The following is a 20,629-nucleotide window of genomic DNA, read 5'->3' on the forward strand; positions in this document are numbered from 1 at the left end:
ATGTCATCCACAACATGTGATGGAAAAAGATAAGCATCACATGGGAGCACCAGGGACCAACCTTGGATTAGGCCGCCACTTTTCTCAACATGTTTACATGTTTCGGGAGTTTCTTCCTTCCGGGTAGTTGGAACAGAGTAATGGGAATTCCTTCAAATCATCAAGCTGCTTTAACAGTTTGAACACGTTTTGGAATCATTCTTTTCTTTTCTGGTTTGGGTTATTCAGTCCAATGAGATTCCAACTGTGTTGGGTGCCTTACCCCCGGGTAAAGTTTGCGGAAAAGCTCGCTTATCCAGGATCCAGCTAGGTCAAGCTGTGAAAGCCTATTTGACCATTACCCATTTTTCCCATATGCCTTATCACAAAATCGTCTGTTCCAAATGTCAACGTAATCGGATAAAACACTTGAACTTGGATTTGAAGAGATTAAATATTCATTAATTAAATATTCATTAATAGCTTTAGGTTCATAGTCAATATTTTCCTAGGAAAGTTCATGTCAACAATCAGGGCATAACAAGTACAGGGACTTTTGAATATAGATCATGAATAAGGATAACGGAATAAGGAATTCTGAGGGTTGAAGTTTGTTAGCTTTTAGATCTCTTCTAATAAAAATATGTACGAGCCTTCAATTTGAAAACAAAACTCTTGATAACCATGCAATTTCACCCAACTTAGACAAGGAAATAGAATTTACTTTTATTCCTTTCATATAGTTTTAGCCATATTGGATGGGTGTTTTACATGCTTGCCCTTCTGGTTTTGTCTTCTTCAAACTACGTGGAAAAAAAATACGATAGATAATTTCGAGACATATTCTGTGTTGCCTGAATGCACAAGTCATCTAATTATTATAGAGTAATGTCAATTTTCATTATAACCAAATGCTTCCTATTGAGCGAAACTTGCTCCATAAGACCGCTACTTCTCTTCTTTAAATTAAAGGATCTGGTTTAAGCAAGCTTTCATTGACCCCAATAAACAAAATAGAACACCACTTAAAGTAATTGACTATGCAAATAAGTTGCAAGGGATGGTGGACTTGGCAAATTGCCTATATTATTATTGGCTAGTGGCAGTTCTAAAGTACGCAACCTCAAAGGCATCTAATTGTCAATAAAATATAGTGCATCATCATAACTCATAGTAATTACTAAGAACCTGCACGGGTACATTATTATTGATATAGGTAAGATGACGAGGTCAGTCTTATTACAACCTATATGCGTTGTATTAGGTGCTATTTGCATGAGTAACAGATGAGAAAGAGCTAATTTGGGCAGAGGTTGCATTCAGCAACCTTCTCCCAGGATTTGAGAGTTTTGTCCTCAGTATCTGTTTTATATAATGCAAGACGACTTATCTGGAAGCTCAGGCTGCCAATGCTTTCATCAAGTATATTAGCTTTTTCTTGAACTTTCTTCTTCTCTTCTTCTGTCAGGTCGGCATACAGGAGGCTCAAATGTGGCATGTATGCTACAAGAAAATAGAAGTATTTGTCAATTGTCACCAACAGAATGAAGGTCAAAATAGAAAGACAAGTACAAATATTTGATCTTCCCACAAAGTTAATTGAAAGATGGTCAATTAAGCTTTGTTTTCAACAATCAGATGAGGAGGATGACAGTGATCTCATCTACAAAATACTTCTACTCCATCCTTAAAGACAAACAGCATTTACCAACCACAGTCATCTAACTGCTGGGAAAACTAAAGCAATGACATGGATTCAGGTATACATGCTACTTGACTTGTTTTGTGGGTTCAAAAGCAAAGAAATCAAATTGAGTCTATCCATTTAGGCACACCATTAAAGAACTCAGACAATAACCTTAAATCAAATCCAGAATCGTCATACGCATTTGGCAGTTTTGAAAATTACTGAAAACATTTCACCAACTGATAACAATATTAGAGAACCCAATTTCCCTCCTTAACCCCTAGACGGTGTCTTTTTCATTTTTCACTCACAATGAAACAATTCTAGCAACTTGTCGAAAATTTTTTAAGGGATTACAAGTCAAATTCCTAATGAGTTATTTCATATTCCAAAACATATACCTGATAACATTTGACTTCCTATTCCAAAACTCTAACCACTCTACAGCGGAAAATGTTATCTGAACGTGCTTAGCTAGTTCATATTCCATAATTCTAACCACCTCTGGAGCTGAACTATACCAAAACCTCAGGGGTAATATCTAGATGTTTCTTCCCTTGAAAATTTTACGAGAGAGCACCAATGATTTGGATTGACAGCTTTCCAGGCAAGGATAATCATTAATTCACCTAATATAGCTTCCGGCTACTCTAATAAATTTCAGCAATAGCAAGTACAAAGTTAGTGAAATCTTTGGGTGCCTAGAAAGGGGTTTTAGAACATCTATCCCCTGTCACATGATACCCAGATCCGTGACAGGTGCCAAGAAACATAACTAAGATAGCCAAAGGTGTTAAAACAAAAGGCAACACTTTAACTTACGTGTGGAACTCTTGTAACCAAAATGGCCAGTACAATGTGCACTAGCTTCCACCACCTGGAAAAATTCATGAAACTCTTGCTTACTTCAACTACTCCAAATAATAATAAAGAAAAAAAAATTTTCTTTGAATTATTATAGATTGAAGGAAAACCACAGAAATAAAAATTGAAACAGGAATTACCTCGCGAGTGGGGTGAAGCAGCAAAAAGACGCACTGATAAAAGAAAGTTCCAGTGGCCACACGTTCGACGGTAGCAGTATAAGCCTTGAGCCCATCACAGGCTGACCTGAACTTAGCCAACGCATCATCAGCGGTTAAACTGATGGCCCCAACAACCGTAACGTGGGGCTCGAACTGTGGCCCACCGAACTCGGATCTCAAACCTTCCATCAACTTCTTCACCCGGACACGAACGTCTTCTGGTGGAAGTGCCCAGACCGAATACACATCTTTCTTAACGACGGCTTCTGGGGTTGCCATGACGGCGAAAGAAGTGGAACTGAAGCGACCAGTGACAGAGAAATCAAGACGATGGATTAGAAGGCTTTTCGAGATATTATTTGGGTTTTTGAAGATGGAATAAAAATGGGTTTGAGATTTTAAAGTAGCAAGTTGGGCAAGCTGGCACATGGGAAGAGCATATGCTATCGAGCTCGAGTGCAGGAACTGAACCTGATGCCACGGCCCATGAAAGAATATTCCAGAAAAAGATATGAGCATTACTACATCCAGTATATATCTTCACTTACATGTACTTCACTAGTATATAAGGACATACAGTACTACTATTATGATTGATTTCTGCTGGTCGAATATCTAGACAACTTTAATTTATATATACATTTTGAGTTGATTATTATCAAACTCTATCTTTTGTCTAATGAGGTAGTGTTTTCTAAGGGATTTTTATTGTTATTCATTTTCTCAAAGTCTAATTTGACATTAGGATAGAGTTGACAATTGCAAGATTAATTTGACATTAGGATTACAAGTGAATATTGCAATAGTAAAAGAGCAGGTTCTACATTCTAAATTAGGATTAAAGGTGCGGTTAATAACAATTTGAGACATGTGATAACTTGACATTGTGTTAAATAATCAAATTTAATGATGCAATTTAAATTTTTATCGTAATTCCTATGCTTTTGGTATTAAGTTTGGAACCAAATTTAAAGGTGCAACTTGAATTTGGCATAAATATAGTACTTAAGCTATTGAAAAGTAACAATTCGGACTACACACCATTTATACTGTTTATTGAAAAACTAGCTCTCTGTGGTAGAGAAGTTCCACAATTTTACCACAACCCAAGTACGCAAATCCCCGTAGCTAGTCTCCCGTTGGTATGGTTTGTTCAAGGGAAGGGTGCTCTCAACTTCATTTTGGTTGACTCAATGTGGATAGCAATACCTTTACCATGCTGTTTCCAGTAGTCCGCCTGTGGATTGATGCATCCCGGTTCTTCAATCTCCAACGTTGATCCCTGCAGTGCTTCCGTGGAGATGTACTTGTCATCCCTCTTCCTGACTAGCTCCGGGTCGATCTTGCCCAATTTCACTCCCTGGGGAGACATCATCAATGCTGGTGCACCCACTGGAAGCCTGTCACCTTCACAAACACCCACTTAAAATTAGTTTGTCTGCATTTGATGTCCAAATTAATAAAGGAATATCTAGCAATAAATTAACTTATATATACCTCTGTCAACCTGCCATGTGCACCAAAACTTGCCATAGGTCTTAGTCAAATTATCCAGTTCAGGTTTCCTTGTCATTTCTGGAATCCTGGGATTAACCCAGAGGCCTGATTTGATCTGCACCAAATTATATGCTCATTATCATGACTAACACTATAATTTATCAGCCCCGATTTGTGTTAGAAACAGAGATATAACCTCGTAAGCATGGGAATGCCAAAGCTTTTGCTGCTCTTGAGGCAGAGTTTCAAACAGTCGATCGAATATTATATGTTCAACTCCTGCATAGAAATGAAAAACTTATTCAATATTTTGTTTCCTTACTTTTTCTTCAAAATTAAGGGAAGGAAAAAACTTACCAATGAGGCGGGCTTTGCAGTCATCAGAATCATAAACAGCGCACTGGAGAAAGTCCTGGTTTAGCCTGGTAATAGAGTGTTGAGTCTCAATCTGACGACTCATGTCATGACTATACAACGCAAAGGTGCAGACGTGCTGGCTAATCTGCTTCACTGAAGTCAAAGACTACATCACGGATGCAACCTTGTCTATCATGTGCTGCCCCATCGACATGGGTTGCCCCGATACCCTGAGCCGGGGACTCGTCACTGGAAACCATCGGACACGAGGAGTTGTAAACGGGAGCCATTGAAACGCAGTGTTTCAACGCTTTTATTTCTATTTGATGTGCTAGTCTTAGGCCTTTGGGGTGTGGCTTTGAAGGTTGTTCTGAAATTTTGGGGGCTATTCGAAAGGAGAGAAAGTAGAAGGGGAACGTGGAAGGACATTCGGGGGCCAACTTGACATGTATGGAGATGAGGTGGTTGAAGTTGGCGAGCTATGTGGACAGGTGGGTGCTTGTGATAGACACTTGGGGCCGACTGGACTGTACTGTTTACATGCTTACAAGTTTCAGTAAAGCCCAGATTTCAAATGGCATCATATCACTTTAAATTTGGTGAAACAAAGTGTTTTGAGGGTCGAAAAGAAGAAAAGGGTGGAAAGAAATGAACAGGGTTATTACTTTTTAAATTTCATACTTCATTTTCACGCTTTTAAACACTATCATAATGAAAATAAAATGATTCAATCAACTTCGTGGGCTATTTGCCAAATTAATTTCTAGAAATTTGGGGTTTACTATAGTCTGTAATCCAGAACATGACACATTTAGTTAATGAACATAACAAATGCATTTCAAACCCTCTACAGCTTCACCAACTTGAAAATAACCATCCAAAGGGAAGTAGAAACAAATTAAGGAAGAAAAGAAATGTCCATTCGCGTATCAGTTGGCTTCTTCACATGATATTGTAGCTAATTACCTTCTGTCTTGTCTCCGGCTTTGTCATCGCCAGAAAGAACCACAGGGCACTCAGACCTGTATTTATAACGGCTTGCAACGAACAAATAGACAATGAAATTGGCCAAACTCAGTACGGATAGCAACAGGTAGAAGAGATTCAAATGATTTCTGTTAATGTTGTTGCCTGCCAACCAGCCTCTACTGTTTGTATTATCTTTTGTTGCTCTGTTGACTATCTTAACCAAAATGCTGCTGAGATAGTACCCAAGTGCCATGGAACTCCACAAAAAGCAAGTAGAGACCGTTTTAAGTCCTTTTGGAGCCTCTGAATAGAAAAATTCAAGGAGACCCACATACGTGAACATGTCGGCAATTCCAAATATGAAGTACTGGAATGAGAGCCAGAATGTGCGAATAGGCAATGGCTGGAGCACTGGAATAGCATCTAGCATGTTGTGGTCTCGTGCCACAGCTTTGCGTTTCACTTCCATTATTGCAGCCACAGCCATGGATATAGAAGAGAGAATAAGGCCAACTCCTATACGTTGAAGGTGAGTGATACCTGTGGGATGCCCTGTGAACCTCCGGAGGAGGGGAACGACAATTTGGTCATAAAAGGGAACTATGATGATCAAGAAACCAACAGGAATTATTGGCAGAGAGGCAGGTGGTATGTGGAAAGAGCCAACGATGGTTGTATCCATGGTAAGGCCTTGTTGGACAGAAAAGGTTTGGAGTTGAGCTAGGCAAAGGGTCATGATTATGGTACAAGCAAAAACTGGGATCATTCCAAATATGATTTTTGCATTTTCTACTTGAGTTACCCTGCAGAGTTTCCATGGATTTGGAGACTGCGCTGTAGATGCTGTTTGAATGGCTGCTTTGTCCAGGAACCTGAATACAATCATATATAAACAGGATTAATAAGACTCTTATACCTCTTTGATTGATTTATCTATTCAATAGCAGTAGGAGCTGCTTTTATCAGAAAGAATGGAACAAAACAGCCGAACTTTGACCAAACCTGTAAACGTTTCTGTGAGGCAGGAGATCAGCTTCCACAGCAGCTTCCTTGTCCTTATCAATCTCATAAAGCTCCAGGGGGTTCTCAGGGAGTTGAAGATTTCTGTTACGGATGGCTGCAACATAAACCTTCAAGCAAACCAAAAGCAAGTAAATAATTATCATGCAAAGACACAAATTATAAATTAATTAATTTTTTGACAAATAGAACATATAAAAAATGAAAAAAAATTGATTTTCCATAGAGAATTTGAACGCAAACCTGAATGATTTCCACAATAACACTAGTTCCTTGAACAATATGTATCCTATACAATGGCCACCCAGCTACGGCTATGATGACACCCAAGACCATGGCGATGGCAGAGACCATGAATCCCAAATCCCATCCTTTGTGATCATCAACCCAGACAATGAGCGTTAAACTAACTGCACCACCCAGGCACACGGCTAATAGTAACAAGTTGAAGAAACTGGACATGTGCTTAGCCTCCCGGGAGTCTTTCTCATCGAACTGATCAGCTCCGTGAGATGGCACCGCAGCTTTAATTCCTCCTGTGCCGGCAGCAACCAAGTATAGAGCAATGTAGAGGAATGCAGCATCACCCCTTTTTATTTTCTCACAGTGAGAAGTTGGATCAAAGACGTTACAAGCAGATGGCTTGAGGCTCGGAAAGTGAGCTTGCACTGAGAGCAATGCTAGTCCCTAGATATATGACCATTCCACAAACAAAAAGAAATGAATTACTAATTTTAAAAACAATTTGTGAGCTGCTTTATGAAATGGGTTTCTAGTACTGTTCCCGAAAGAGAGAGCGGTTCCTAGTCATCGCTCTTGGGCCATTTCAGTGGAAGAATTGACAACGTAAAATGAGGATAACATCTAGCATATATACCAAAAACTCGATGGATCCTGAAATGAGAACAGTTTTGAATCTGCCAATATAACTGTCTGCGAGGACGCCAAACAGAATGGAAAGGATGTAACCAGTCCCCATGAAGTTGGTTAGAGCATTAGCTGCATCAGCTATTTCGAAGTGCAAAATCCCATTGAAGAAAGTCACCAGGTTCACAGCCAGATGAAGATTTGCCATGTTCTCAAATGCAAACGTCACTGCAGAAAACAACAAATCATGATATATATGACTTTATAACCAAAACTTTCTTTTTACTTTCCTTTTTATTTGTTATTTATAAATCTGGTTTCTCCCGCTTGCAGCACTAACTAGTGCGCAGTGTCACTTACCTAGAATGAACAAAGCAGCTCTCATCCCTCCATGTTTATACTTCACAGCTGCTTTTCCCTTCCAGTCCACCTTTCCTTCTACAACCTCAAGTTTCTCCTACAACAAAACCAGAAAAGTACTGAAATTTTCCTTTCTTTTCTTTTCTTTTCTTTTCTTTTCAAGAGGAAATATCTAAAACTTTACCAATAAGAGATTGAACAAAATGAAACGAGGAAAAAGAAGAAAATACCATAGCTGATAGCTACTTAGCCTTCCGCTAGGTCGTGTTACGCCTAGTGCAAAGATTATCAATGTTAGGACTACTTAGAAGCAAAGTAAAGCGCTGTATATATAATGTTTCAAATATCCTACTATTAATTGTGGGCGAAGACCAGTTCATAGTCCAGAACACTCCTTCGCTTTGTTTGAAAGTGACGGCATCTTTAGCTGAATATTGCCGACTTCAGTAATGAGATATTCCCTCCTGCAAAGATTTAGTCTAGCTAGGAATTAAGCATGCATGCAAATAACGTAGTGACATGAAAATTTTAGAGTGTATGTCGCAGTGTAGGAGTGATTTTAAAATCGAGATATTTTAACAGAGAAGCTACGGAACAAGCAGAAGGAATTTGCGCTTATTCCAAATAAGTCACAACGGCTGGAATCTGTTGTCTTTGTTCAACTGGGCAGGCTAACTCCCAGACACAAGGGTGTGGGGTCTTACCGGTATTTACATATGCTCGCACAAATTTTACGTCTAATATTTTAAATTTAAAAAAAATTAAGAGATAAATATCAAATTTGTTTATTTATTAAATAAGACTTTACAATCTCTGTTGTTCTTTTACAATTAAAAAATTTCTTTGATTAATTTCTTCGATCTTCGTTTCAAGAGTCTCGATGACTTAATCGTAAACTTCTTCTTTTGCTTCAAAGGTCTCGATGACTTGGTCACTTGGAAGAAGTTTGATCTCCGTAATCTTCTTTCTGAAGGTTTTGATCTCCATAATCTTCCTTAGATCTCCATAATCTTTTTTTGATCTCCAATGTCATGGTTCTAGCATGAAATCATATGAATCTCACATCGTAGAGATATACATCCATTGGGTAGAGTCAGGAGAATATTATAGTCTTAAAAAAGAGTCATGAATCTCACATCGATTATGTACTAAAGTGATATTAGGTATTTAAGAGTTCACACTACCTTCAACTTATCAAGTGCTTTTTACGGGGCAAAACCGTAAGGTAAATAGATCAAAGTAGATAATCTTCCTTTCAGAGGCTTTGATCTCCATAATCTTCCTTGGATCTTCATAATCTTCCTTCTGGAGGCTTAGATTTCCAAAATCTTCCTTGCAAAGGCTTAGATCCACAATTTTCCTTCTAGAGTCTTTGATCTCCAAAATTTTGCTTTGATCTCATTAATCTTCATTCCGAGTCTTTGATATCGAGAATCTTGCTTTGATCTTCATAATGATCTCCAAAATATTCCTTTCAAAGGTTTAGATGTCTAGAATCTTTCTTTTGGAAGCTTTGATTTCTAAGATCTTGCTTTGATTTCTAGAATCTTCCTTTGATTTCTAGAGGTTTAGATATTTAAAAAGACATGGTTTACAATCTTTGATTTTTTTTACAATTAAGAATTTTTTTCAAATTAATTTCTTCAATCTTCGTTTCAAAGGTCTCGATCCTTGACTTGGTCTTGAACTTTGTATTTTGATGAAGAATTTCCTCTGATTAATTTCTTCAATCTTCGATTCAAGGGTTTTAATGACTTGGTCTTGAACTTCGTATTTTACTTTAAATGTCTCGATGACTTGGTCTTGAGTGTATTTTAATGAAGAATTTCCTTTAATTAATTTATTCAATCTTCGTTTCAAGGAGCTTGACAACTTGGTCCAGAACTTCGTATTTTGATGAAAAATTTCCTTTGATTAATTTATTCAATCTTTATTTCAAGGGTCTTGATAAATTGGTCTTGAATTTCATATTTTGATGAATAATATCTTCGGATTAATTTCTTTAATCTCCACTTCAAAGGAGTCTATGAATTGTTAATCATTTTCTTGAATCTTCCTTCTGTAGGCTTTGATCTCTAGAATCTTCCTAAAATTTCTCCATAAGGAAAGCTTGGGACTTGTGGGAGTTTTGGAGAGACTTTGATCTTCAAAATCTTCTTCTTTCTCCTAATTGTCTTCTTCACTTGGAGAAGCATTGTAAATTATTTTAATGAAAATTTATGATGCTAAATAAGACACTTTCATGAGAATTTAATCTTTTTGAATTATCTCTAAATTATTTTATTTTAATTAGAGATAAATTATGATGACTTACAAATAATTTTTTAATTGACCAAACTTTGAGTTTTTGAGTTTTGATTGGCCGAATTTAAGTCTTATTTTTAAATTATATTAATTTATTTAGAGATAAATTAGAAAAACCAAATTTGGATTTTATCTCTAAATTATTTTGATTTATTTAGAGATGACTTGGATGACCAATAATTAAATTTTTATTAATCCAATTAATATATTATCTCTAAATTATCTCAAGAAATAAATGAAAATTTTAATTGATCTAATTATGTGTCTTCAGAATAATTAAATAATAAATTAATTATTTTATAATTAATTATATGATTATCTTAATTGATTTCTCCAAATCCACATGACACATGATTCTTCTTTGAATTTTTTTTTTCAATTTATTAATTTCATATGACATTTTGTAAGTAGATAATAATTTTTCTCCTTCCACAGTATGTTCCAAGTTAAATGTAGCTCACAAAGCTGTCATCAGATCATGAAAACCATACAATCCTTTTATATAACCAAACGTCTCTTTTAATGACACTTTCAGAAGCTTAAAAAATGTGTACATTGTATTCCAGTGTGGGTCCGTTGATGGTTCAGAAAAGAGAGCATTCGTGTTGTTGCCAGGGAAAACTGAAACAGAATGCTGACAAACTCCTGGCTTATACGAGGAATAGATTTACATCGAAGAACACGATTTGGCGTAGGCAGACAACGTGGTGTATCAAGTGTTGCTGACATGGTCAGGGGGATGGTGTTGCAGAACACCTCTTCTTGTCGTGGCATTCACGGATCAATATCTGTTGGATTTGGATCTGCATTTTCTCCGACCAGCAAGGGTTCATTGAGTCCTTCCGAATGATGGCCGGCTGGCTTGAGTGTGTCAATTCTGGCTAATATTTTATAGCGTCAGGCTTTTAGATATGAACTAAATACCCACCAAGTGGATACTTCAGTTCCCACGAGAAATATGGGGGAAAAGGAATTCAAGATCAGTTGTTACCTTTTCTGTATTGGTGTTTCGACAGTTCTGAGGTTGAATCAGCATTATATAATATTCTCTACCTTTGCATGTGCCTGTGGTTCTGCTCATTAATATAATGAGGCAATTTTATTTTGATGAAAGGTAATGAGTGATTGAAACTGATCTGAAAACAGGGATAAATCACCACAAAAAAAAAAAAAAGAAGAACAAGACCATTTAACAATGATGTGCAATCTTCAAAGGAGAACAAGAACAATCACTTCATATAACAATGTTATGTTTATTGGGTAACATAGCCTGGTTCTCTGATAAACAAATAGCGAAACTAAATTGAGGAAATGAGGAGTCAAATACCTAATAATCTGACTATCAACTGTAAGGACAACTAAACAAACAAAAGAGCACAATGTACAGAAGAACGAACGAACGGGGATCGCCTGTGCAAAGAATGCTTGACTATGCTTACAAGTAGAAAAAGGGTAATCCTACCAAAGGCAAATAATGGATCAGTAATTCAGTAAGGAGTACTTAATGCGCAATACAATCTTCCCCTTGTCCACCCCAAGCTTAGCCCCTGTAACCAACCAATGGCCTGGGCTATCCTGCGGTCCTTTAGACATTTCAGTTGAGTCCACAATTTTTGCTAGTTTCCCGACAAGGCTTGAACTATCTTCCTTCTTATCGTCAGAAGTTCTCTCATTTGAAACTGATGATGAAGAACCGTCAGCCCTTCCAGAAAGGCTGGAGGGACTATGATCCCATACAGATCGCCTTATTGTACACCCTGGTACTTTGGAGAAGAGGAGTTTCAGGTGTAACACGTTTTTGGAACCGAAGTCCCAAACACCAAGCTGAGCCCCTGTGACAATGTGAACGCCAGAGAGGTCTCCAATGCAAGTGTCAGTGTGTTCTATCGGTGCAGTGCTTACATGGGAGAAGTTTTTCCACTTGATGGGCTCAAACCAACGGCTGTCTTGCTCCTCAGGACCTTGCCACTTGGGTGCACCTATGGCCATGTGTGCATCCCAATGGGGTTGAAGGATTTTTGGAAGAGATACTAAATGCTGCAAATGAATAGCTAGTCTGTTCTGCTTGTTGCCTTCTAAGCTAAGTCTAAGCCCAGTGACTGGTTTACGGCCAACTGTTACCTGCAATATCATGGCATGAATTTAGCTGAAGAAAAAACTATTTCAGGCTCTACAAAGTTATTTGGTGTGGCTCCAAGAAGTGCAGTCATTTATTTACCCTTTTTTCCCTCTTGGCAAGAGGGAAAATATGTACCAATGCCAATGAGTATTATTTCTAAGCATTCCAATAAGGAGACATCCAGCACAACATAGAGATATAGGTAGTACAGTTGTAGTATCCCACCCATAACTACCATGAACATGGTACGTCTCTGTTCATCATGCAGTAACAGGAACGAGGTGTGCCATTTAGATAATTTGTGGTACTAAAGGTAGGTTTACTTGATATGCTATTTTTGGTTGTGGTACATTGTAAAATAGTTCTAGGTCGCCTTTAGTTTGATTTGGTTGATTAGAAGATTTTGAAGAAATATGAAGTGATTTTTCCCTTAAAAGAATGTAATGGCTTTTCTTGTTGTCTAAAATTCTAAGAGAGCTTTTAAATAGTGGTTCATTAAACATAACTGGGTTTTTTTATTATGTTCTAAAAATGGGTGTTAGATTTAAAGGTATAAATAAAATTTAAAAATCTAATTAGGCAGTAGCTGAATAACATTTCTTTTTCTAAACCCTAATGTTAAATGTTTTTCTACTACTCTCTATTTGTAGGTTTCTATTATTCTACCTCTCTGTCCCTCTTGTCTTCAGTCTTCTCTCTCTTTAATCTTCTTTTTTCTTCTAAAATTTCAGAATCTGTGCTTCTCTTGTTCTCTCTTTAGTTCCCACATTTTTTCCTTTTGTTGCGAAGTTTTGATGTTTGGTTCCCTCTTTGTTCTGAAAATCTGGGTCACCAATTTTAAGGATCCAGATTGCATCCAAGGATCCCACGCTGCAAAAGTACCAGGATCTGGATCACATGATCCAATTCACAGTTCCAGGGTGGGTAGAGCGAACCTGGTATCTATGAATCCCACCAATGCTACTTAAAGTGTTGAAAGCTCTTTATATCACATACACAAGCATAGCCTGTAGCACCCGAGCATTTGGCTCATTAGTTGGTGCATGATCCCCCTGCCTATAGAGCAAGGTTCGAATCCCCCTCCCTTAATTATAAAAAAAAAAAAAAAGCATAGCCTGGTAACCATGACCCCACCAATGCTACTGAAAGTTTTGAAAGCTTTCTATATCACACACAGAAAGCATACATCTACATTGCTCAACAATTTCCTTCTCAAGGCTCATCTTTTACATTTAGCGACATAATTTATGATTAGAGGCTCAAAAAGGTCAAGCACACTAAAAGATGAAAGAAACATTTGCAATAAATCAAGTCACAGAAATGACAAATCAGAATTCAGAGATGTGTCCCCCAGGTGCATATTGTTTGCTTTCAATTTATTAATGGTGCTTTCTCTTTCTTTAAATCGTAATAAATTTTGGACTTCAAGGAGAGAGATGCAATCAAATTATGCACATGGAAAACCAGCATTCTTTATAACTCATCTACACTTTTCCTCTTAACATTCCATAGTGTAGATTTTAGATTAATAGAGAATACCTGATCCGGGCTGATATAGAGCTTGGGACCCATTAAGCTAAACTGAAGGGATGAACACACAGGTTCCTTCCTTTGAATTTTACTCTGTTCTGGAGCCCAAACTCGGGCAATTTGAAAATCCAGGAAATATTGTAAGTCCTCAATTGGTGGCTTGTCTGGTAAAAGGAAATAATGAATGTTTACTAGAATCTAAAGAGGAAGAAAGAAGACATCTTTAACATCTATGCAAGACAAACATATTGCTCAAGTTGATAAAAAGTTCACATTTCAAAAAAGTACGAACTGTTGAAGAAGAACTTACACTCCAAGTATAGTTCAATTGCACGGGCCAAATGTTTTATACCAGGCATTCCTTCAAGAAGAGAAACAATAGGAGTAAATGTCATGTTGATGACATCTGGTGCCGATTGTACAGTCTCTGCCCACCTGGCATGACTCTGCTCAAGATCATCACCTCCTCTCCTCCTAAAAATGACTGTAACATCCTACAGCAATAACTCTTTTAGCAACAGATTTCCTCACATTAAGGCAAACATAAATTACCCAATGAAAATTATAAATAACTGCAGTTGAAAGATACATATTTCCTTCAAAGCCAACATTCACAACAAGAAGGCTAAGTAATAAACAGGAAGTGACACAGTAAAATATAAGGGATCACCATATTTAGCATGTATTTTGTCATTGAACCTATAAGTGAACAGCACCATAATACTAACCTTGTCCTTGTATTTTAAGGGTGCGGCACTTGACTGGCCTTTAGAGTCCAGAAACCTTTGATCCCCAATGTCTTTCACATAGTTCTCAATGTCTGTTACTGACAAAGGAGATGACTGGTGCTGTCTGACGTAAACAACATCTCTCCCACCAATTGTAGCAGAGGTTACAATGTGTGTACCATAATTTTCAATAAAACTGAAACAAATAAAAGAAACCAGATCAACATCAACAATTATAACCTAAAGCTGTACACCAATGCAGAATTATCTATGGTTCCTATGATACATTGTCATAAAGAGGAGAGAGAGAAGATTAGTGATACATATGATACATCAGATGCAGATTAAGGATTTGGAGCTGAAATTAATATTAGTTTGACCTCAGAGTACGGAAGTAACAAATCAAAAGTTTCAAATCTGTAAAGAGATATCAAATAAAAAATATAGCAAGAAATGTATAGCTTAAGTAACAAATGTTCATTCTTTAAACATGACTCCCATGCCATTTACCTTGCCAAGGATGCAGGATCCCAAGAGTAAGGAACAGCACGTCTGACTTCCTCGCACAGAATTAAATTCGGCTTTACCAATTTGACCATACATAGGGGAATTAAATATCCAACCATGGCAAGGGATTTTGTAGCTGCTGCATCAACTCGCCAAGAACCAGTGAAATTGAACATGGCATTAAAGCTTCCAAGTGGAACATGCTCTGATATACCAGCTTTCTCATTAAAGTAACCTGACATCTGGAATTCAAACATCAAAGATGTCCATTAAAGGTGGGTTTCTCACTCCAAACAAATGCCAATAGAAGTAGAATCATTACTCTCAATCATGTGATTTTGTCACTATACTGAACTGGTAAAACAGAGGTAGAATTTTTTTCACCCTATATAAGGAAATGTACACCAATCCACCAACACAGACAAAAATTATCTAAATATAGAACATTCAACCTGGAGATGCCATTCATTACCAGAAACAAGGCAATGCTTTAACTAAACAGTATGGATAGTGCCTAATGGCTTTAACCATAGGAAATCATCAATGATGTGAGTCAATTTCAAACCAGAGATGAGGCAATGCTTGGGCAGTACCCTGGTAAAACATTCATTTGTAGTTTAGTTATGAAATTACATCTCAAACTGCTATATGAAATAAAATTGTGTAAGAGCAGTACAGATTATGGGTAGAATGCACCCAAAGCATGTGTTAGTGGTTTGTTTAAATGAGCATATCATCACATTAGATGTTGAAAGCATGCCTACTTAACCCAAAAAATTAACTAGATGTATATAGCAGCATTTTTATTGACCTATCATTTACCATTATCATATTGTATTCCATTCTGAACTGTGCTCACTAGTAAAAGAAAATTACTAAATTTAAAATGTTAATGGGTCCTGCTCAAATATCCAGAAAACAAATTACAGCAAGTTTGAAGATTCTAGGTCAACTTCTTTACTCTAATGCAGAGGTGGCACAAGAAGATTTTAGCAATCAATGATCACAGCATGCCGTGAATGTGCAATAGACAATAGAAAAGGAAGTTATTCCGCACAGACACCATGGAATATAGTCGCTTAAGTGGGTTAAACTGCATTGAATTCAGATTGAATATACTTGGAGGAACAACAAAAGTTCCCTTGCATCGGTTTCTCTCTCACTTTGGTAATCAGAATACCTAGGGTCCTAGATAGGAAATATGTCAAAAAAATTGCATTTTTGCAAATAACTAAGAAAATGGAAATTCCAGCATGCCCAACAGAACATCAAAGTTTAAGCTTTGAAACAAATAACCAATTACCCCTATGTCCATCCAACCAAGACAGAAGGCCAATAAAGCTGCCAAACTGGGAAATTAAAATTACACAGATAATGAATCAAAAATGGAAAAAGATATGAACACCACACAAAGCAAACAAATAAAATCAGAAAAACCAACAAGAGAAAACAGATCAAAAAGCGACAAGCAGCAGCCTACCTCATGAAAGCTACAAACTGGTTTTCTTTCGATGCCATCTTTGCCCATCGACCACTGAATATCATCAGAGACATTGGGCACAATAACCCCACCAGGCAAAACAAGATTGTTAGTATGATTTTCATCAAGCTGAACCAACCTCGACCCAGGTGCCCCTTTGCAATATAACAGCCTTATATCTGAAGTGACATCAAAGCCACGACCCAGAGCTTGAATTGAGCTATTCAGTGTAGTAGTCAAAGCATCTAGGCTAGAAGATGAGCTCAAGTAGCTGCCACTTCTTGTTCTTGGGTTTTCCATAGGGAAGAAAAAAAAAGTTTCTTTTTTGCTTCACAAGACTCTAAAAAAATGAAACCTTTTTAATTTGTTTTAAGTTTCTGTTTCATGCTGTTGTTTGTTGATTGAAAAGAAATGTAATAAAAAGACAGATTTTCTTTTCCTATTTCTTTTTGTGGAGTTTGGGAGTTTGTAAGAGTTGGTGAACTTTGTTAATGTTGTTGTCTTCGTTCTTCTTCAAAGGCGAGGAGGGAGATGTTGACTACAATAATCGCGAAAAACGCGTTTATTTTTCTGTTGTGTCTGAACGAGGAAGGATTCTGAGTTGACTGGTCTTCCTTAGATCTTTTCTGTCCTCCAATCCCTATTTTTTATTTTTCATTTTTTCCCTCCTTTTGCCCCAGGGTTCTCTACAACAGTCTACGACCCTGTTTTATCAGATAAAATGTACTATGCTTTTTTGACTTGCTTCTGTTCTGATATACGGTAACCTACTCGTACTAGCAAAAATTACTATCTCATTCTCTTCCTTGGCCAAATAATCCTCTTTCTTTTCTTAAGAAATGAAATTAAAACACAGTAGTAGAGTACAAGGCAAGCACCCTCTAGCTCATCAACTTGGACCATTCAATCGGAAACTTACTAATTCAGGTTAAATAAGCATTTCTTCAGCAGTAGGGAAGGCTGCTGCATTAGAAAACTGGGCAGCTAGAGAATATTCAGAGTAAATTACTAGTAACCACTTTGGTATTTTCTTATCCCTGCCTCAATGTTTTACCAAAAAAAGAATTGGCGTGAGAACTAAAAGGCGGCTCTATCTTTATTACTACGTCACAAACCAACAAGGAGAGCCAGATCAAAGGGCTTTGTCCAGACCCAATTGCACCACCTAGGCTGCTCATCCAGTTTGGGTCAAGAGTCATGACCCATCAGTTTCTTGTTTTGAGCATTTACACGTAAATTGAATGCCAAAACAAAACAGTTTTCTTCTTTCCTAGTGGGTTTAAGCTTACATTTATCCATCATTGACGATGTCAATTTGGATTCCATGCCTCATCGTTTTCTTCAACTTTTAATTTAATAACATAGTTTTACTAATATAAATATATGCGTGATCTCATCAGCTTGCGTTATGATATTTCTGTAAATTTGAATTAGTAGTAACTGTTTGACCAGTCTTCTAAAAGATGTTACCCCTCTCTCCATGGAGGCTATCGTGGCTGTTGTTCTCATAGGAAGACTTCTTACCTGGTTGAACAGAATAAGATAGGATATGATACCATCTTATCAGGCTTTTCTCAGCTCTCTTGGCACATTAGACTTAACACACGAGGCAAAAGTTCAACTTCAAACGCCGGGTACTTCCCCAGCAAGGCAAGGTGTCTCCCAGGAAAATGCCAGATGGGCCGCAACTCCATGGACTTAACATGTCCCCATTTGGCTAGAAGATCCCCACATTCTAATGAAGCTTCCTTTTCCCCGTGTTGAACATTTGAAGTAGTAATGTTTTATATTTTTATTATAATAAATAAAACAAATCATGATCTACGATAATCTAAATCATTAAAAAATTAAGTGTCAAAACATACTCTTTTTATGACAAATAAGATTTCATGAATTATCATTAATATTTTTCTTTGATAGGATACAAACAAACAAAACAAACACCTCGCTCATTTGTTATGGGTAGAGTATGATTCTTGTAAGCCTAGTTTTTGATAAAGGGCAATGTTTAGATGTTGATCTAAACGTTGATAATTTATCCTTCCAATATATTTTTGGGCCGCAGTGAGCTTTTGTAATTGTTTAGGTTCTCAAAGCCTATATCAGAATTTTTTTGCCTTTTGAAATCTTTGGCAAGTCATGTTAGAGACCTGAGGATGGCATAATGATAGAGAAGACTAATAAAATCAAGGCTTTAAAATAAAGAAAACCCAGAAAACTACCTAGGGTAATGTTTAACCACTAAGCCCTCAAACCCTTGCTTCTCCCATAAATTGTCCTAAGAAGACAAGATTCGGTGACAACTTCTTATAGTACAATCCGTAGGATACTATCTGGTGCTGATCCTATCAAAACTAGCAAGATCCTAGCTGGAAGTATATGCTATAAGCAGGTTCCTGAAACATGTAATTTGTAAACATTCCTACTATTGTCAATAGCGTATGAAATTCTCTCTCAAGATTCATACTTGTAGATGTGTTTCCCGCTAGCCAAAAGTTTTCATCAAGCAGTCAAAACTGAGAACCCCCCTTTCTTATATACATCCAAAACAATGAAGTATGTAATCACCAGGTTTATCAAAAGAAGGAACATGTAACTTTCTCTTTGGCATTGAAATTCATATGTTTGGGATATCATCGTTCAAGTTGAATGACCTCAATTTCACCTCTTGTGCATTATCTGTATATATAGAGCTTGATTTTGATGGATATGCTGCTTCTATATTTCTTGTCCCATCTGATATTCGGATGCCTAGTGAATTTTCATTTTTGGGTGTGGTATTAAATCTAATCATCTTTAATTCCTAGTGATATGTAATCTAAATACCAATATTCCATATCTAATTAGTTTATTTCTATTATTTTTTCCATTTATTTCTATAAAACAATAACCAAAATTCTCTTGTTGTTCAACATTTTACTCTAATTTACATTAGAACCTTTCTAATTTCATAAAAATGATTTTCAGGTTTGAAGGAGAAGTTGAATTTCTAGTTCAGGCCATCTGATAGTCTGGTAAGCAACTTCATGTCTCCCACCATTGACTAATTATAGTTCGTAACTGCTCACCCCATCTGGTTTACCAGCGGAGGCTCATGCTCCCTGTCAGCTTTGTCTTCCACTCAAAATTAAGTAATTTCCACACCATCCCCATTTTCTTTTCCCATTGAACTATATATACATCAGCAATTCCCCCCTTGATTCAATTGTTTTTACCAACTTATAAAAGAAGCCAAAATCGTTTGTTTCAACTCTTTGTTATGGCTCTTGGGATAGGGTGTAGGCTGTTTATATATAGTTTGTTTCAACTCTTTAGGTTTCCCAACGCCATAAGAAGAGTTAATCCAAGGTAATAGAACTATTTGAATATAAAATAAGAAGTATAAATAGATATTATATATCTTCTTAAAGAGATTAATTTCTCTTTTCAAGATAAAACATCATTACCTTCATACTATTGGTTTGACAATGGATGGATGAAGCACACTGATGGAAAAAAAAAAAAAAAGGAAAGAAAAAAGCTTATCCAACTTTCCTTATCTTTTATCATCTTCTTAACCAAATATAAGCAAGCAAATGAGGGCAATTACAAAGCACCAAGAAATGTAATTTCCTCATTTCTGTTGATCAGTCTAAGGATGAAACCAAATATCATTTAAAATACAAAGAAAACTATTTAAATTATTCAGGAGTTAAACCCAAACCCATATACTCTTAAGGGCAGGGCCGAAGTAGGGTAAGGCCAACAAAACCCAAATTTTCATAAATCTCATAATTTTATAATAATAATATAATTAATTATATTAAAAATGTACAAAAATTAAAATAATTAATAAAATATCTACATATGCTTTTATACCTAATAAATATTTATTTTTCTCACTTTCATATCCCTATTAATTCTCAACTATTTATCTCATTTATCATTAAAAATATGAAAAAATTAAAATAATTAATAAAATAACATATTCTATCGTTTTTTTAATTATGTACCTAATAAATCTTAATTTTTATTACTTTTCAATTCCCACAATGCTATTAATTCTTAACTATTTATCCAATTCCTAATCAACTATGATAATATATATTTAATGGTCTCCAACCACTATATTTTTTCTATATATAAAATTATTTTTTCTATTTATAATATCTACTTATTAATTTTCTCTTCTCATTTGCTCTTTCTTCCTTAATTTCAATA

The 20,629-nt window shown here is 36.4% G+C and overlaps 4 protein-coding genes across 4 annotated transcripts; all 4 read right to left on the reverse strand.

Annotated features, from left to right (window-relative positions):
* Window positions 1-1,156: 1,156 nt before the first annotated feature.
* Window positions 1,157-3,205, reverse strand: LOC108662609 (cyclic phosphodiesterase). Its single transcript, XM_018123563.2, has 3 exons — window positions 2,671-3,205; window positions 2,489-2,543; window positions 1,157-1,482 (listed from the first exon to the last, which is right to left on the reverse strand). Exons 1-3 carry the CDS (start codon window positions 3,118-3,120, stop codon window positions 1,277-1,279), a joined length of 711 nt encoding a protein of 236 aa, XP_017979052.2. The 5' UTR covers window positions 3,121-3,205; the 3' UTR covers window positions 1,157-1,276.
* Window positions 3,206-3,676: 471 nt separating this feature from the next.
* LOC18596603 (oil body-associated protein 2C-like) lies at window positions 3,677-4,937 on the reverse strand. Its single transcript, XM_018123564.2, has 4 exons — window positions 4,546-4,937; window positions 4,385-4,467; window positions 4,189-4,303; window positions 3,677-4,098 (listed from the first exon to the last, which is right to left on the reverse strand). The coding sequence occupies exons 1-4, from the start codon at window positions 4,646-4,648 to the stop codon at window positions 3,845-3,847; spliced, it is 555 nt and encodes a 184-aa protein (XP_017979053.2). The 5' UTR covers window positions 4,649-4,937; the 3' UTR covers window positions 3,677-3,844.
* Window positions 4,938-5,398: 461 nt separating this feature from the next.
* Window positions 5,399-8,748, reverse strand: LOC18596604 (protein NRT1/ PTR FAMILY 4.5-like). The gene is made up of 6 exons (XM_088807670.1): window positions 8,659-8,748; window positions 7,762-7,858; window positions 7,412-7,629; window positions 6,778-7,221; window positions 6,517-6,644; window positions 5,399-6,386 (listed from the first exon to the last, which is right to left on the reverse strand). The coding sequence occupies exons 1-6, from the start codon at window positions 8,746-8,748 to the stop codon at window positions 5,504-5,506; spliced, it is 1,860 nt and encodes a 619-aa protein (XP_088663796.1). The 3' UTR covers window positions 5,399-5,503.
* Window positions 8,749-11,280: 2,532 nt separating this feature from the next.
* Window positions 11,281-16,955, reverse strand: LOC18596605 (MAC/Perforin domain-containing protein). Its single transcript, XM_007025201.3, has 6 exons — window positions 16,430-16,955; window positions 14,953-15,191; window positions 14,443-14,638; window positions 14,025-14,208; window positions 13,724-13,878; window positions 11,281-12,186 (listed from the first exon to the last, which is right to left on the reverse strand). The coding sequence occupies exons 1-6, from the start codon at window positions 16,727-16,729 to the stop codon at window positions 11,545-11,547; spliced, it is 1,716 nt and encodes a 571-aa protein (XP_007025263.1). The 5' UTR covers window positions 16,730-16,955; the 3' UTR covers window positions 11,281-11,544.
* Between the last annotated feature and the right edge of the window lie 3,674 nt (window positions 16,956-20,629).

The sequence above is a fragment of the Theobroma cacao genome, chromosome 6, assembly GCF_053813885.1.
Source record: "Theobroma cacao isolate CCN51 chromosome 6, ASM5381388v1, whole genome shotgun sequence".
Lineage (NCBI taxonomy): Eukaryota > Viridiplantae > Streptophyta > Magnoliopsida > Malvales > Malvaceae > Theobroma > Theobroma cacao.